The following is a 19,616-nucleotide window of genomic DNA, read 5'->3' on the forward strand; positions in this document are numbered from 1 at the left end:
TCAAAGATGTCAGAGGTGTTTGGGCTCCCAAGAGCGACCCCTAGTGTCGTACACTCGACACAACATCGGAGTGAACGACAGAAAGGGAACTACATTACCCATGATGCTATGCAAAAATTCAGTACCACTTTATTTTAAGGTGTCCTTGTTACAAATGTTACATATACTTACTATTATAATAACAATTAATTATGCATAATTACATGCAAGTAACCCTAAGCCTAACCATATAGTAAGTACATGTACTTAATTAATATTCTTCAGTACTTAAATGTATAATTACACTGTAACAAGGACACCTTAAAATAGTGTAACCAAAAATTCCACCAATCAGAGAGCAGTGAGCAAAGAGTGCCAAACAAGATCTTTGGCTCCGCCCACTACCATGAAGCACCGCGAATGGCGTTATCAAGTCGGTCTCCCTACACTCTCAAAATACTTTAATATTTGTATAGACATGCATTTTATGCAATGAACATAAAATATATCGTTTCTATAGATACAACCATAGATAAATGTATAGTTTAAAATTTTTAATTTGCTCAATGTCATTTGCAATGCTTCATGGGATTGTAGTTCCTTCCCTCACTAAAGCTGTTAAAGAGGTCCTATTATTCTTTTTCACTTTTTGAATTTTAGTCAGTGTGTAGTGTTTGGGTATAAAAAAGATCTACAAAGTTACAAATCTCAAAGTCCACTCCAAAGGGAGATATGTTGTTTTAAACGAACTACAACGAACAGCTCGTTTGGACTACAGCGCTGTTTTCCAGGTTTTGTGATGTCACAAAGCGGCCCATTAGAATATCATTAAAAGAAATCCCGCCTTTGGAAATTCGAATGGTTGGGGGTGGGGGGAGGGGTGAGGTCCTGGTTAGAACACTTGGTTGAGTGCATCAGACAAGACGACGATGAAGAAGAAGAAGTGCTTCATGTTTTGTAATACGTAAAGTAATTCATAACTATTAAAACTGACAGCAGTGCATATTTACAGTACCTTTTGAATTTCAGAATTTTTGAAATAAACATAATACATATTACTTAAGAGAGCGCTTTTATTCTGATATTGCATGTCATCATCCGGCTGAGTAGTCTCGTGAGTTGAGTCGCTGCTGTTGTTGAACGCTGAATGGACGTTAATTCCTGTTTATTTCTGATATTTCCTGCAGAAGTTACTTTGAGGTGTTAGTCATTGACCTACAAGTAAGCCTGTTTGCTTTATTTTTGTGTCTATGGAGATCGGTATTGAGTTATTTATAACTGCGTCATACACACACGTCCAGACATGCCCACAGCCGTTGTTTCTGTCGGTTGAGCTTAAGGATGCTGTTATATATGTGATTATTTCTTCTTTATTGAGATGTATATCACTGTTTTGGTTTTCAATGATACCTTTATGACGTGATTTGACATTTCGAGCTGTTCATGATGCCAAACGAGCGATCACTGTGATGTGCCGCGATTATATCCATATATGGAGTGATGTTTATCATGTCAGATGATCGCTTATGGCTTATAATGTACAATGTGATACCTTTTTTCCCTTCTTGGATTGTATATTTCACAAAACCATGTTAATGATGAGGATTTAGTATGCTTTGGCTGTCTTTATTTACCAATGGATGTTATAATTGTATATGCCTAGTTATTGTTAGTTATTCATTATACTTTATTGTATTTCTTGTGTTCCAGACTAATGCCTCTACTGCCTGTCATTGATAATCTCCTATCAATACATTCCATAAACCTGATCACCAGTGTCCTCATCCTTATATAATTATTGTGCTCTAACCGGCACCCAGGGGGTTCACTCATCCCAGTCTGAATCAGATCCTGAAAGTCAAAAGTCTCTCCAACATTACCGTTGCACTTATCTGTACATAGTAAATGCAGTTCTTTTTCAGCGGGTGGGGGTGTGCCCGAAGTGTGAATTCGTATTCAGAAAGGCACGGAAAACAAATAACGTTTGCTAACGGTTGCCTGTTACATTACAGTACATAAAATTTCACTTACCACATCAAACAAAGTAGGAGAGATGACTGAGTACGATGGCAAATGATTTGTAGATTCTGAGCACCACTGACAAAATATCTAATCTTGTAAAATGTGTGGTAAGTACTGCTGCTAGTACACCCCCAAAACAAAATCAAGACTTTGTAAAAGAGCATAATAGGACCCCTTTAAGTATACCATACCGTTGTATTTTTGTCTGATTTTCATATATTTTTTGCTTCAAATCAAAGTTTGTAAGATTGTGATTTTCCTCGGAGCTGGTTAGTTTGGTTCATGGCTTCATGGCTAAAATCCCTATGGGAAAAATACTTAAATAATACTTTCTGAAACCAGAGAAAGTGGGCGGACACTAATGCACTCTATTACACTCCATTTATTGTACTTATGGGACTGCTTTCAGTGCAATAATAACAACAGCAACTGATACAATGAATAGAACTGTGAACAGCAGATGAAGAAAATGAGTGTGTATCACACTGCCAGTGATCAGCCCTGCAGCACAATGGTCACTTTCATCACACTGTTACCCGGTTACCATGGTAACTGAGTCCATACCAAAAGCTGTGTGAGGAAACACTCATTCAGACACTACAGTGCATGTCGGGGTTATGTAATCATGCATCAGCAAAATGACTTTCAACCCTGATTAACACATAATATAAAATGAATATGGAGCACTGCAATGAAACACCACACTTTTGATGTGTATGCCTCGTGCACTGCAATAACTGAAACCACTCTGCCAACATTGCTTACGTCTAAGTTTCTCTTTAGCATTGTACTGAAATATGCTGGCATTGTTTTGCATTGTTGCTGTCTTTATGCATGGCTCTGGGTGTGGAACATGCACAACATCAAACAGGAATTTAATTCAAAGACTGAGTTATAAGTTACTGACATGTTATTATTAACATAAAGACCTTAAAATCAAAATGTACTACCTTTCTGTACCCAAAAACGTATTAATAGGCAATTTAATCTATTAAAGTATATTTATTACAAGGAGTATCGTAGAAATAGTTCATATGACTCATTCAGTTGTCTTTTGAAGTCATATGATATGTGTGCAGTGTTATTTTAGTATTATTCATTATTTATTTAGTATTATTGATATACTAAAATGGTATTTATTCATATATATATATCATATTTATTTTATTACTATTAAAATTTTAGTTTAGGTTTTGTAAATTTAGTTAAATAATTCTAATTATAACTTAACCCTCTACCGCGCGCATTATGATAGACCTATAGAAAAATATATTTGACTCATTTCTTTTCTAAGAATGGCTTAACTTGAAGTGCTGTAAAAAAAAATTGGGGGAAAAAAATATTATTTTAATGTACTTTATGATATGTTGCACTACGGCAACGGCATACAATAGTGGATCTAACTTAGAATAAGTGCAAGTTTACTTATAGTTAATATTTTTCCTCAGAAATGTCGTTTGTGTTGATTCAATTGGTGCTATTATAAGCTTTAACACAGTACTTATACCTTATACATACTTTCCAAACACTTGTGCTTTTATTTATTCCATTCTTTTTTGTCATAATACAAATGCCATTAACATACGACTACTCAACATTATATCACTAGTATTAATGTTGTTATTGTTAGCTTAACAGATTGCAGCTGATCTTGCTAGCTAGCTAAACTATTGTAATAATGTCATTCCACTGTTGCACAGTGTTGCTGCTTGGCATCACATACATTTGAACGATTTACCAAAAACTAATTTCATAAAAACTTTTTTGAGAGGTGAATATGTCATCATAACATCAATACAGTGATGTTTCCGATTTTTTTGTGGAAGTGACATGGATTGGTCCTTGTTTGTTACTGACGTTTTAGTTTGCTTTCAGCAACTACCGACAAGAGACGGCAGTCTGTCAGAAATCTCGCCACAGAAAAAAAAAACTGCATGTCATGTGACTTACCCAAAGCACATCATTGGCTAAACTAAGGTCTTCTCTTTCCAGAATTACATTTGTCATGAATATTATTTAAATTGCAATAAATACAGTTAAAACAAATATAATCCTGTATATCATGTATCATAAAATATTGACATAAAACCAAAAACATTGCAGTTCATGAAAATTCAGCATTACGCAATCTTATGAGAGGAAGAAGCACATCATTGAAACTAAGGTATTCTCTTTCCAACAAAAAAAACGAGTATGTTGCCATATGGCCACACCATGCGGTAGAGGGTTAAGTTTTTCATTTTATATTTTTATTTTATTTCAGCTCTATTTCAATTAACTAAAATGATTTTTAATAGTTATAATTAACAAATAGCTTTTAAATGAGCCAATGAAAAGTTGAACTATGAACTACAGACTTTATGACATAAAATCTGCTCCACAGATGGCATATGTGACTTGTGAGCTAGAGAAGTGTACTAATATAGTGTAAAGGCTGTACTGTATGGCCAGTTTATGTTGCTTTTTTGTCATTATAAATACATTTTCACTGCATGGATAAGAACAGCTCATACATCATCTCATTTTCTTGTAAGAGCAAATGATTCAAAATGTCACTTTTGACTGAAATATTGCTTTAAATACCTTATTGGAGGCCATTTCACTGACAGAGTGCCGTGTTTGCAGGGTCTCCAGCTGGTCCAAACACCAATCCAGCTCTTCAAGGGTCTCGACAGCGAGTTTCTGATATGCTTCATCTGAAACAAACAACCTCAGATGTCAGAACATCGATAATACGTTAATGTTAAGTATTCGGATGTTCAACCATTTACATCTATAAACGTGGCTGAGGTCTACAGTAAGGAAAAGTCCTCATCTTTGGCTAGACCAGCTCATGTTCTTACACTCACCGGACAGGCTTGTTTTACAGGTAGACTGAGGGTTAGTGCCTGACAGTCTCCTATTATGAAGGAAAAAGATTTAAGAGACTTCATGTGACAACTGTTATAAATCTTTCTCTTATTAATCCTTCCATTCACTGCCTGTCTGAAAGTGTTTCGGCTACAGACTCACTTGTTGCTTCTATCTTGCACGTGGGTTAAAGCTGCAACGTTACCCCTCACTGTTCGCAGACTGGCAAGAACCTACAGTACACACACACACACACACACACACACACACACACAAACAAACATATTACACATTCAAGTATTTGCACAATACAATGGCCACAGAATACAGAACACTTTCTTACACAGATCTTATTATAAATCAATGTGCACAGTACCTTGCACAATTATGTGAACTCTTTGAAATTGCAAATATAAAAGCTTTTACATATATATTAGGTCTACAGATTTAGTGCATTAATTTGGTGCGATGAATTATTGAAGAAATAACATGTTTAAATTATTAACAGATTTAATCTTGCTGCCTGGACCTGTACGTCATCTTACACTGGATGGGTTTTTGTTTTATATTTATATTGTATGATATAGTTTAGCAATACCATACAAGCAAGAGTGCTGTTTTTCCTGAATTTCCTGATTTTGATTTTATGCAACAGTTCAATAAAGACAGTTAATACTGTGTTCAATTTTAGGCACACTATTCAGTTTTTTCAAGTTCCAAACAAAGCCAGAGCTGAACTGTTGTGTCTTTTCAAGCAACACAGCTGTGTTTTTTTCTGTATGAATCCACATTTTTGATCAAATAAAGTGAGTCAATGATTCAATATATTTTTCATAAAGACACTCACTTGCTTTATTTCTGAATCAATCAGCAGTTTGAACAAATTCAATATTTCATATGTCAATATTTATTTATTTATGTATTTTTTTTACAACCCATTAATTCCCATTTAAAACCCATTAACCTCATAACATTATCTATGCAATTCTAATAGCAGTGTAGATTTCTATTCAGTGATTTGCTCATTTAACACAATAATGACTTTATCATTTAAGGGGTAATATTTAAGATTACCAAATTAATAACTAACTGACCTGAGCAAATGGCGTTACAATCATGTCCTCCCCATGACTGCAAAAGAGAAGTCAACAATCATGATCAAATTACTAATTTAGCAAGATAGCAATATTGAATTTATTTTCTCATTGTAAATGATTGACTGGTACATATGTAATATTTCTCTCTGATGCTGAAAAAACGTTCCACTTTGGTTGCCAAATCCCTCTTACGTTTTAACCCCTTTTCCTCCAATCACAGACTAAATCATTTCCTTCAATTAATCACTGATGAATTTAAATGTGACGCTTTAGTTTTCATAATGGTATACATATATGTACTGCTCTCAAGAGCTACATGCTGAAAGATGGAAATAATAATTAAGTGGGAAATCAGAAAATCCGTTGAGCCAGTCCAGTGACAAAGTACTATGACATATTTTGCTTTAGTGCATGTTGAAAGCTCACAGCTCGCTGGCCATCGAAGAGTTTCTGGACATCGTCTTGGGCGAGAGGTCGAAATCCGAGTCCGAGCGGTAAAGGAAAGACTCGCGTCTCTGGCTGTTGGCCTGGAGAACCAGACCTGAGCTCGGACTGGGGTCCAATGGACTGCGCCCGATTGACAACCCATTTTCCACATCGAAACTGCAACAGAAAGACAGGTGACAGGAAGTTAATTATGTGAGGGAACATTTTGACAGTCAAAAAGAAGAAAACGCCACACATTTGATTAAAGGAATACTGAAAATGGCAACATACATTTCAGGCACTGCCATTCTTGCAACTGCAAGGACAAGTGTTAATTTAAATGTTAAATCTGTGATTACCCAAGAGAAAAGGACAGAATGATGTTTATTTTTAATATATTCTGAATGAATACAGGATTGCACAATAATGGCTAAATAGTAATCACGATTATTTTACTCAAAAAAATATAAGCTGCGTCCCAAATGACGCACTATACAGTATGCACTTATACACTATGTACTTATGCACTGTGTACTCAACCATGTAGTGTATGAATTATATAAGGTTATTTTGTCATTCATAAACAGAGTCTGATAGCCCCTCCCCCTTCACTACGTAATTAAAGGTGCGACAGTTGAGTGCATAAAATGTTCAACATTCCACACTTCGTTTTTTTGGTTATTTAAGTGCATCATCCGGGTATTTAAAGTTCACTTTTTCTTTTTGGAATTTTCAGTGTGAACACATTACTCGCACTATTTATACTACAAAACGTCATAGAATAGTGCATATGATAATCTTTTTGAGAATCTTTTTAAAAGTATTAAGCACGATTATTGTCATTTTAATATCTTTTTAACGTGTTATCAGAATTACTGAATTTTCTCACATGGTTTCCTCAAAGATTGAGTTGCAGCAAAAAGTGTAGACGACCACGTGAAAGAAAACAGACTGGCTGTATTACACTTATTTGAACAGAATATCTCAACGGAAAACGCTAAAGTTCAACTTCTATGTTTGTCTGTGTTTTCAGCTGTGTGTGGTTGCCAGATAATTGGGGGATTTAAATTCATAAATCTGGCAACTGCAAAAAGCTTGTTACCAATGCAAGATAATGTAAATGCAAAATTAAAATGAAACTTTTTCAACATAAATAACCAGTGGGCAAATATTACGTACGATGATGCATAATAAATCAAGTGGAGCAGAAATCGTCATCATGATAATAAAATGACTTATCGTGCAGCCATAGTTTCATTCATGATTGCAAGTAAATGAAGACCTCTGGCCCACAAGCTGTCAACACAAAAAGAAGAGAAACAGGCCTTCATTTGTAGGACTGTCTGTAGGTCTGAATTCAAGAACTCTCTGCTCTGATTCGGACTGACTTGAAGAGAAAGTGAGCCAGGACTGCTTTTGGTTTATTTATATCTGTGGTGAAGGTTAAGCGGTTGAGGGTCTATTTTTAGTTTCTCAGGTAAAATGTTGCTTCTTTCCATTCAGAAATCATAACGTGATTGGGATGTGAAAAGGCAGAATGACTTATTATATTTTGATAGAGTTAATAATTCTGAATCCATATTGACTTTAAAGCATGTGCAGCTGTATTGATGAATGGGCTGTATCTCACACACTGTTCGTGCGATTTTGTCTTTCTCTTTTTTAGTTTTGTTCAAGTCTTTACAGAATTGCACATTTTTTTTCAAAAGATTCCAATTAAAGTTTGAATATTATTCTAGGAAAAACATCCATTTTATCTCTTCAAGTTAACCTTACTCCTGATGTTTTGGATGGACCCTAAGCAGCTGGGCTTCACAAAGGCATTTATGAGAAGTGGTGAACTGGCACTGAGACACAGATGTGATCATTAAAGGACACTGTCCCTGAAACAACAGGGAGCTTCTCTGACAATAAAGGCCAAACACGACCCCATTCTTTCTTTTATGTTTTTTGTCCTGGTGTGTCCCGCAGCCTGACCTTGGCACTTTAGAGACGGGAACCCATATGAAAAAATGTGCCACAGGAAAAAAACAAGACGCAAGAGTCATAAAGTGCTGGCTTGGGTGGTGCCTGTACAGATGATTCTTCAGAAAACAAGAAACACTTATTCTCTATAAAGCTGACCAGTATTTCTTTAATATATTGTATATTTTCTTAAACCATACAAGCTAGTTATGTTGGTACAAATTAATGTATTTAGGTTAATTCAGTATTATCTACAACTTTTTTAAAAGTATATACAGTATATATATATACAGTGGGTACGGAAAGTATTCAGACCCCCTTAAATTTTTCACTCTTTGTTATATTGCAGCCATTTGCTAAAATCATTTAAGTTAATTTTTTTTCCTCATTAATGTACACACAGCACCCCATATTGACAGAAAAACACAGAATTGTTGACATCTTTGCAGATTTATTAAAAAAGAAAAACTGAAAAATGCTCAGTATTTAGTAGAAGCACCCATTTGATCTAATACAGCCATGAGTCTTATTGGGAAAGATGCAACAAGTTTTTCACACATGGATTTGGGGATCCTCTGCCATTCCTCCTTGCAAATCCTCTCCAGTTCTGTCAGGTTGGACGGTAAACGTTGGTGGACAGCCATTTTTAGGTCTCTCCAGAGATGCTCAATTGGGTTTAAGTCAGGGCTCTGGCTGGGCCATTCAAGAACAGTCACAGAGTTGTTGAGAAGCCACTCCTTCGTTATTTTAGCTGTGTGCTTAGGGTCATTGTCTTGTTGGAAGGTAAACCTTAGTTCCAGTCTGATTTAGCAACATCATATGACCCCTTTAAATATATACATGCATGTGTGAGTATTTAAATATACATAATAAATATACACAGCACACACATATATATTATGTAAACAAAAACTTTTATTTTGGATGCGATTAATCGCGATTAATCGTTTGACAGCACTAATATATATATATATATATATGATTCAGATGCAAACTCTGAATCAGAAGCAAACTCTGTATGAATCTATTAACTGAATGTGTCAATTTGAGTTGATTCTGGAATTCTGGATTTTTTTGTATTCAATAACTTGAACACCATTGATAGTGAAGTTTAACCCATTCGATTTAAATAATCTCACATCAAATAATTTTGATATTGAAGTCATTGCTTCATTTTATCACCAGCAAAATCATTGTGTGCATTCTATGCTGCATATGCTGCAGCCATAATTCAACTATTTTATGATATTACATTAGACTCATTAGACCCATTACTCAGTAGAACTGTGCAAATCTTGGTAAACTGGTAAACTCTGAGCACAAGATAAATTCAAGATGTCTGGAAATAATATAGTATTTATTATTGTGTATAAACATCTAATAAATATACTGAAATGTTTGTTTATATTAGCTAATAACCAAAGGAAATGTTTCAGACATGTAGTCAATGCTCTATTTTCCAGACTAAAGCACACAGGTATCAAAAATATGTCTTGCCAACATACATATGTTATCAGAGAAACAGCCAGTCTCATGACAAGCAGATCAACTATTTATGTGGTTTTGGGGAAAGAAGATTTATAATAATGCATAAAATACAGAGAACAATGTCAGAATATAGTACAATTACAGCCTACAGGACCTTTTTCTTTCTCAGAATTCAGTATTGTGTACCAAAATCCATATATTTCCACAGAGAGGGAAGAGCAAAGTACAAAATACGAGTTCTGAAGAGCAGTCTGACAAAATGCCGGAGTTTGTATAATGTGGCAAATGTCAACAGTGAACTTACCACAGTACGTGCTTTTCAGCAGATCTTGGTCGCGTTCGCAAGCAGACTGCCATTCTAACTCTCAAGACTTTTAGTAAAAAGCCTGGACACAAATCCAATGACAGCCTTACCATATAAATATTTCCTGAAGAATAAAAAGATGTATTTCTTACATTTGATTAACCAGTTTGATTTGATATTTCTTTTAAAGACCTTGAATTATTTAGACTAAAATCTAAATGCATTAACTTAATATAGTGTTTTTACCATAAACACATCCATTCCTTTCTCTTTCTCTCGTATTCTGACCGCGCACACACACACACACACACACACGCGCATAAATGCTCTTTGCCAACAGACAAGTCGCAGCATGCTAAAGCTGACAGATTTGTAGAATACCACAGAAACGCATGTCAGATAGCTTCAGGATCAGACACGCTTTACAGAAAAAACAAGAAGCTGCACTTAGCAAAAAGAAAATAAATCCTATTTTTAAGAGTATTACAATTTTTTTTCATTGTAACATTATTTTCACTACAATTGAATACACATTTTCCTCCAAATTCCCTAAATATAATATAACTATACATTTAAAAATATTACACACAAATTATAATATAAACTGCCATAGTTCTAAAATAGAATCTTCATTTTTGCAAAATGGTGCACTTTTTAATTTTTGGTATTATTTGTTTTGGTTTTAAAGAACAGGCAGATTCACAGGTAATACATTATGAGTATCTTCCAGGGTAAAGAGTTAGATTAGTTTAGTGAGAATGATTAGTACACAGTCACAAGTAAAATGTTAGTACACACTGTTTACTCAAGGTATAAAACAAACTGCTTGTACAAATACTGTACGTGGAAGTAAGGAAAATGAAGCAATATGTACAGTAGAGATGATTCTCAGTTATCCAAGTCGTCATCAATGTAAGTGATTCCAGTGAAGTACATGTTTCATAATTCAACACTCATTGTTAATGTCATTAGATGTGAATCTTAATGCAGGGGAGAAACAGATTTAGTTCAACAGATTTAGGGAATTTGAAGGTGGCAAGCAGAATGCGGAATTGTAGTTCAAATTTGAATTTTAAACTGAATGAAATTCAAACAAGTTAGTTTTTAAATATTTTTTTGTAATTTAATTATATACTACATAACTATGTGCTTAACATTTTGTGGGTCTGCATAAAAATATTATGTATCGAATATTTACATTTTAAATATTTAAATATTTAAATATTTTATAAATAAAATATTTAAAATTTAAATATTGTATAAATATTCAAAGTTAATTCTAAAATTCTGAATTCTGAAAAATTCATTGTTTTCAACAATGACAATAAGAACCATAATTATTAATTAAGATAGCGGAATAATTTTCGTATTACTTTTCACGCCTGTATTACATTAGTGTGTATATATATATATAAATGAAAAACTATGTGCTTAACATTTTGTGAGTCTGCATGAAAATATTGTTTTGAATATTTACATTATAGAAATGTGTCTAATTATGATTTTATAAATATTCAAAGTTGATTCTAAATTTCAGAATTTTGCCCAACCCTGACAAGACTACATTATAAACTCCATTACACATTATAAAATGTAGTAACAAAGAATGACCCAAACCACACATGTTCTCCAGCTGATGATTTTAAACACTTTCATAGTCATTACTGTGTTTTTGCCTGCTTATGTGTGACTCTGAACAGGCAAACACGAGGCACTGGAGACAGACAGGACCCCAATCCCACCAGGAGCTCATGTTATGGGAGAGATCTGGGATGGTGGGATCAATAACCTCTTGGTGTGAAGAGCACGATGAGAGGTCTGCAGTAATAAAGGACAGTTCTTCTCCCTCGTTCACCTGAACACCAGCTGTATTCCAGAGCTCTGACTCTAGTGTCTCTGATTAGGGATCGGTCTTTATTTGGAACATTGCTTCGATCGTGACAGGACAGGACACATCGCTTACTGAGCAGAGCCAATTAAAGTGCACAGTGGCCAGTCATAAAGACTCAGTGCATGATGGGCCTAGAGCAGCTCTGCGGAGATGGACGGACCCCGATTAGAGGTGCAGATGTGGCTTAACCCTTTAACGGCCTGCTCGACCAAATGGTTGAGCACATTTTGAGTCACTATATTTTATTGAGAGGAGTACCTAACTTAACTCAAGCAGATTGAGCCATCTCTACCATCTGGTTGAGGTATGTTATGCCAAAAAAATCCACTAGATGTCAGAGTGTCAATCAACAGCACTTGTCTCAACACTTCTTCTAACATGGATCTCAGAAACAAAGAAATCACTCCTGCCATGTGAACTGTTCTTGGTGAAATTTGGCAAGGTAAGCATATTTTTTTGACATATTACACTGTAAGAGCCCTAACTTTACAAAATGATGTTACTTGGTGCCATGATGTGTTGAAAAAAAAAACATTGAGGGTGGTAACTAGCGACATAAGGAGATAAGAAATGCAAACAAAAAATTTTTCAAATGCCTTTTTCTTGGTGGGGCAATTAAAGGGTTAAATCTAAACGTTCCAATAAATGAGTAATTCAAGCATGGCTGCTGCAACTTCCTGCTCAAATGAGGTAATAATCACCCCAAAACGAACATTAAAACAGCAGCCACTTGTCCTGTGTGTCTCAATTGGGCCACAAAAGCAGATAATTTCACATTTCACCCAAAGTTAAAAAATCTGTCATCATTTTCTCACCCCGATTGTAGTTCTAAACCCATATAAACCTGTTTTTTTTTTTTATTAAAACCATTAACAAATGGTACTTAAAAATTAGATGATTGTTAAATTGATAATCATGATTATTTTGCCCAACAAATACAATCACAATGATTGTCATTTTAGAATTTTCACTTTTCATCGGAATTACTGCACTTTCACATAAGCAGATTTAGTGAGCTTCATTACACATTTATTTGAGCAGAATACCTCAATAGAGAATGCTAAACTCCAACTTACATGTTTTCAACTTATCTGCGCTTTTTCAAAATAGAGCAAAGCGTGTGCACGTGGTTGCAGAAAATATATCATTTTAGAGGCTCTGATTGGGGGATTTGCGCTCTGAAATCTGGCAACTGGAGCCATGAAAGCGTGTGGTCGCTTGTTACCAATGCAAGATAACGCAAATACCAAACTAAAATGAAAAACTTTCAGAATAAATAACCAGCAGCAGGCAAATATCACAGACGATTATGCTTGAACTAAGAGAAGCAGAAATCGTGATCACGATTAAAATACTATTTATCATGCAGCTCTCTCTACATTAACTGAAATAAAATATAAAAACATTTCATTTTGGCTAGCTGCCAAGGCTACATTTCTCATTTTCGTTTAGATTAACTTCATGTTCTAAAATAACTAAAAATCAATAAAAACTACATAGTCGTATGTAAATTAAAACAAAAACTACCAAAAATCACAAAAACTAAACAAATTCTTAAAAATTTAACCAAATTTTAAATGAAAACAGAATATATAAAAATAAAAACTGATTCACAATATTAACAAAAACTATGAAAGTATCTCAGTGATACTAAAATAACACTCAAAAGAATATATTAAGGGAGTTTTCACACTTGACTCATTTGGAGCATTTGTTTCGGGAACCTGGCATGTTTTATCCCTTAGTTTGGTTTGTTTAGGCATATACTTATGAACATGGCAATCATGCTCAGATCCACACCAAAATAATCGGTCCAAGATGGCCTGAATGAGGTGGTCTCAGCCTAATGATAACTGAACTCTGGAGTTGTTCGGGTATGGTGACAAAGCAATCTGATAAGATGCGGTCATTGAATGCTTTCAATGTATGGACAATCAGCTTGAACGTGTTTCGAACAACACGAGGAGAAAAGGATGGCATTTTTTGGGGTGAACTATCTCTTTAAAGTAATGTTGACTCAAGACTTCTTATTGTAGATTCAGAAATATTCCATGCGCACACACACACACACACACACACACACACATCTTTCCCGGTCACAAACAGAGACCGATCACGGCAGACTGTGTTGCTGTGCACAGTCCAGAAAGTGACGTGAATTTGCTCTGAGATAAAAGACAGCGTGGTTGATGTGTTTGAGATAAAGAAGTCATATCTGCATTACATACAGTATCAGTGTAGGTTATGACTACTATTTCCAAACAGAAGCATTTGGCAGTGACAGTGTGGCCCTTCATATACAGGGACTCTGGGAGATCTTACGTCATATATTGTGCTCAGTGATGGTATTTACACAATCCAAGGAACTTCAAAGAATAACATGGAATTACAGTACTATGGAAATACAATGGTACAGTACATTTATGATAGCGTAGATAATTTTTTTATATCATTGTAAATACCTTGTCAGGTCATTTCATACCAAAATCAAAAGAATAATTAAATGATAAATTAAATGGATGAAGTGGTAAGCACATTCCACCCCCTAAATACCGTAATGGTTAAAAAAATTAATTTAATTAAATAAAAAAATAAAATAAGAAGAGAGAGAGAGAGAGAGAGAGCAAAAGTATTTACATATACCTTATATATATTTTGTTAAAAAAGATCTAGACATAAATTAGAATTTTGAATGAAATGTGCTTACTACTTTTAAAAAAAAAAAACATCTTTTATGTGTAGTGTATTACTTTTATTACTGATGATTTTATGATTTGATTTCAGGTTGAACCAGTACGTGGTTCAACCATGAGAGAATCTCAGGACCTGCTAATGACAAACACAAACATCCTGAATGAACACCAGGGAAAGTTCATTTCTCTGATGTATCCAGCATGTGTGGCTCACTGGGGAATGAAGGATATACTTTTTAGTTCTTATTTGAGACGCACTACACAGACTGACAGAACAACTGTCCAAATGCAAATAAGACTAATGGATTTATGGATTTATATGGCTAATCCATAAACTGGTAACTTGTTACTTTGAATTCATTAAAAGAACCAACTTCATAAGATTCATCAGGCTTCACTGGTTGTGTGTGTTGTCTGGCCTTTTTATTGCTGTATGCATTTTTATATTAAATGCTGTAAATAGCATTTATTTAATTACACATTCCAGGTTCCCATGAAGGACTAAACTAAAAAGTAAGTCTTTGGCAGAACTTAATTCATTTGAAAAAAGCTTTTTCAAACATCTTTGAAACAGGATAAAATAAAATATAAAATCTCTATGCATAACATATCTACTAAAATGCTATGAGTTAATCACAACATAATTAGAAACGACCTCAAATGAATCTGCTTCTGTTAACTACAAACTAGCAACTGAATGCTAAACTTAACTTTTACTCTATGTCATGATGGTGCTGGCAGCAGGCATAAGAAATATATTGGCATATATTGGCAGCAAGAAATAAAACTGTGCTGCCATTCGCATAACAAACTGCTTACTAAATTAAGCATTATACACACTGTAAATAGTGGAAATCATGCAACTGTTACCAACGGTAAGAGCTATTTCTACCTGATTTAACTTATAAAAACTAGTTTTGTGGGTATACATTAATATATTTAGGTGATTCAGGGGCATTAAACAATATTTTTTATTTCAATAACACCAGTTCATTTAAATGTTGCCATTTCTTTCTAATGCAGGCTATGTCGACATCCTCAACTCATAAGTGCCACTATTAAGCATAACAGAATCACCCAAAAATGCCAACATAACAAAAATCAGACTGATACTCTTTCATTTTATGATAATCAAAAACAATTTCAAACTTTTTTTCCCCAAACATTACTATCTCCCCTTCAACCCCGCCCCCATTTGCTATTGGTCAGACAAACAAGCAGCTCCACCCCTAACATTTGCTATAGAGTGCATTAGTGCCCGCCCACTTTTTCAGCGGCACTGTTTCCTGAAGTATTTTTTCCCATAATTTTTTTTCCATAGGGATTTAAATGGAGAGAAATATAAAACTGTTCATTCAGAGTTGTTGGTTCATGACAAAATATGCATATACATACAAATATTTAAGCATTTTGAGAGCGTAGGGACTAGGGAGACTGGCTTGATAATGTCATTGCAGGTAATGGGCGGAGCTAAATATCTCTTTTGCCATGCTTTGCTCACTGTGACTCTATAATTGGTGGGATTTTACTCTATGTCTGTACAGCATCATGGGTAATGGAGTTTTTTTTTTTTTTTTTTTTAAACTACAAACTCCAATATTAAACACAATTATTTTGAAAATGTTGAATTAAGGCAAACAGATGGGTTCAACAAAAGCATATACAATCAGTCAACAACCTCTGAGCTCACAACAGATCTGTCTTTAAAAGTTTACCAGTTATTGCTAAAAATCAATTTCCCTATGGAGAAAATGAATGGAGTTTTCAAGGTTGCGTACTATTGGTTGAGCAAGCAGTTGATGTCAGACCGCTCAAACAAATATTTTGACAGCACCGCAGAGCCTCACTGTCTCCCTTTTTTGTGGAAATCAACCTACGATTGGCTTACTTGGCTCCTGTTGAACTGGTAAAAACGTATTTTAACACTTTTAAAGACCCTAACGCTATCCCTGCATAACTGTTTCTGTACACAACACAAGCAAAATAACAAATAAAAAAATCAATTACCGCCTGCGTTTCTGCACAATGTCAATCGGACAGTTGACAGCACACGGAGAGCCGCAAAGATTGACGTTCCGAACTTTAAAAGTGCGGTCGCTGGGTGGAAGAAAGACACAGCCAGTTGGCAAACTCATATTTCCCTTCGTGTCTCTCGCTCCTTTGCAGTTTCCCTCCAGAAATCAGCTGTTCCTCTCATGTAGTCTGAAACACATGCTCCCCACCGCTGAGTTACTGAGCGATGAACACATGGAGCCATGCTGACATGACCGAGTTCCCCCAGACACCTCGCATTTGCCTAGTCGCCATCCTTCAGTTTAGAATCACATTGACTCCTTTTAGTCCTCATAAAATGTATTTTTTTATAGTCTGTAAATCTGCTGTAAAATACAAGGATAATTCACAAACAAACAAACTTCCAAAGTCACCAAGCGCCAGTCTCTCTCTCTCACTCCCCTCCGGCAGCTCAGACAGCTGAACTCGTATACATGAGTTTACACCAGCATGCTGGCCTCATATGGGTGTGTGTGTGTGTGTGTGTGTGTGTGTGTGTGGGACTGGCAGCTGAACAGTGAGTCACAGCCCATGGAGAAGGCGGAACCACCAGATGACTGACTCAATATTAACTCTTTACTGGAGCGAGCCATAAGCCAAGTGCATTTACAGTATATCCCTGTATACATGTCTCAAACTCTAAAGGTATGAATGCCACTGCATTAGATTACAAAATATCAAAGTGACATAAACAGCACATACTCATTTCTTGTGAAAAAGAAGTACACTTTTGACACTTTAAAAAAAGAGTACTTATTATGGAAAGAATATACTTAAGTGCAAACTGAATCTAACTTTTAAAGTTAGAGGAACAAGTGCAATATTCCAGGTTAAGTTACGCTCAATCAACAGCTTCTGGAGAAAAACAAAACAAAACAACAAAAACTTTGACATGTCATTTTTTTTCTTTAGCACCTTTGTCATTTTAAATGGCAAAAAGACATCAGATGGTGCAGATTACATTTAACAAAATTTGGTTTCTAATGTATTTACATTCATTTTAAGCGTGACTGCAGTGTCCACATATTTTTGGGGCCTAATGTATGTTTATTTTGCTGTAGAATTTATACTGGAGAATTTCATTCATAGCTCAGTCGTCTGTGGCAGCGTGAGGACCCTCATCTCCCTGATTTGACTTCCCACAGGACTGAATCTGATCTCTGCTCAAATCAGGGTAAATATTTGCTCATGGGGGTTAGAGGAGCGGCTCTCTCACAGGCCCTTCACATACAGCCAATGTCACATGCATACACACACTGTCTGCACCATCACCAAATCTATTGCAAGAATTGCTTCCAGTCTGCCACAATAAAGTGGATGCTGACTTAAAATATTAATGTGGGAATGACTTGTTTAGAGAGTTTCATTGTTGTTTACACAAAATATGACATATGATCATGTTTTTAGCATGTTGCTTTGCTGTTGCTGAGTATTTTCTAGGGCACTGATAGACAGCTGATATGGTGTTGTGGGTGGTTTCTAGTGCATTTTGTATGTGGTTGCTAAGGTGCTCTTACTAGGTTTTATGTACATTTCTAGAGCATTCTGGTTGTTGTTAGCAGTGTTATCTTAGTATTCTTTTTTATAAAATTATAGTATTTATTAATAATTTATTTTCATATTTTTTATTTTAATTTTTAAATATTTTAATTTTACATTAATTAATTAATTAATCAATAATTTTTATTAATTTTTGTTTTCTTTAGATATACCTATTTACCTTTTAATTTTACATTTTAATTTTACTTCAGCTTATTTTATTTCAGTTAGTTGCCAAGTCAACATTTTTATTTAACTGTTTTTCTTTTAAGTTCTTTAATTTTAAGTACTTTGTATTATATTTATATTTTATGTTATTTTAGCCTTATTTCAGTACTTCAAATTATTTATTTCAGTTAGTTGCCAACACAACTTTTCTAATTTTCATTTAAGTTTTTTTTTTATTTTAAGACTTTCACCTTTTATTTATATTTTATGTTTAGTAATGTTAGTAATTCAACTTATTTTAATTTTAATTTTAAGTTTTTTATGTTTAAGTATTTCATCTTATTTAAGTATTTACCTTTTTATTTTATTTTATTTTAGCTTTATTTCAAATCACAACATTTTTTATAGTTATAGTTAACAACAACAACTGGTTGCCAGGGAGTTTCTGTGGTTGCTAGGGTGTTCTGGGTGATTGCTTTCCTGCCAGGCCACCAACTCAATATATAACATAGTGTTCTCCAGATATGACTTCAGTCTCACTTTCAATGTAAATCTACGAAGTTACATGCACAATTTATTGTTTTTTATTTATTTTTTTAATTAAAATTATCAACTAGGCCTATTTATTGCAAGGGTAAAAAAAAAAGTAAATTTGCTTATAAAAAATAATAGCTCACCTCTCCGCACGATTTCAGATATCATTCAAGTCCAGAGCACCAACTGTTATGTATTCTGCATACTTCCTCTGAACTTTAATTTTCTCAGATTAAATAAAAGTATCTTTTGAATGAAAAATAAACCTCTGGCGAGACTGCAGATCCAATTCAGTCTCACACTCACACTCTCTCACACACACACACGCACACACACACACACTCACACACACACACACAAACCCATCAAAGAGGTTTAATAATCAAGCCCTAATGGATCAGACAGACACTTACATTTATGATGGCTGGAAAGCATATCTTATTTGTTGAAATCAAAACATCAGAGATATTCATGTATGAATAGTGTGAAACTGTGAATAGGATCAACAGTATTCTCTACTATGAGACACAGAGCTATGTAAACACACACACACACACACACACACACACACACACACACACACACACACACACCTACAAAAGTATATA

The 19,616-nt window shown here is 34.7% G+C and overlaps 1 protein-coding gene across 5 annotated transcripts in view; it reads right to left on the reverse strand.

Moving 5' to 3' along the window:
* LOC107747102 (cAMP-specific 3',5'-cyclic phosphodiesterase 4D-like) overlaps positions 1-19,616 on the reverse strand; it is a 35,007-nt gene that overhangs the window by 10,657 nt on the left and 4,734 nt on the right. The window contains exons 1-6 of one of the 5 annotated variants that reach the window (XM_016561531.1): positions 16,723-17,230; positions 6,375-6,551; positions 5,946-5,982; positions 5,014-5,084; positions 4,851-4,900; positions 4,585-4,697 (exon numbers count right to left, since the gene is read on the reverse strand). In XM_016561531.1, coding sequence (XP_016417017.1) covers positions 4,585-4,697; positions 4,851-4,900; positions 5,014-5,084; positions 5,946-5,982; positions 6,375-6,551; positions 16,723-16,850 — 576 coding nt within the window. In that variant the 5' untranslated portion in view covers positions 16,851-17,230. Of the gene's footprint in view, positions 1-4,584; positions 4,698-4,850; positions 4,901-5,013; positions 5,085-5,945; positions 5,983-6,374; positions 6,552-6,665; positions 6,696-10,377; positions 10,394-16,722; positions 17,231-19,616 lie in introns of those variants that run through there. The other 4 variants (XM_016561551.1, XM_016561545.1, XM_016561539.1 and 1 more) reach the window with 4 other exon arrangements.

This window comes from Sinocyclocheilus rhinocerous, unplaced genomic scaffold (genome assembly GCF_001515625.1).
Source record: "Sinocyclocheilus rhinocerous isolate Xijiao unplaced genomic scaffold, SAMN03320098_v1.1 scaffold671, whole genome shotgun sequence".
In the NCBI taxonomy this organism is placed as follows: domain Eukaryota; kingdom Metazoa; phylum Chordata; class Actinopteri; order Cypriniformes; family Cyprinidae; genus Sinocyclocheilus; species Sinocyclocheilus rhinocerous.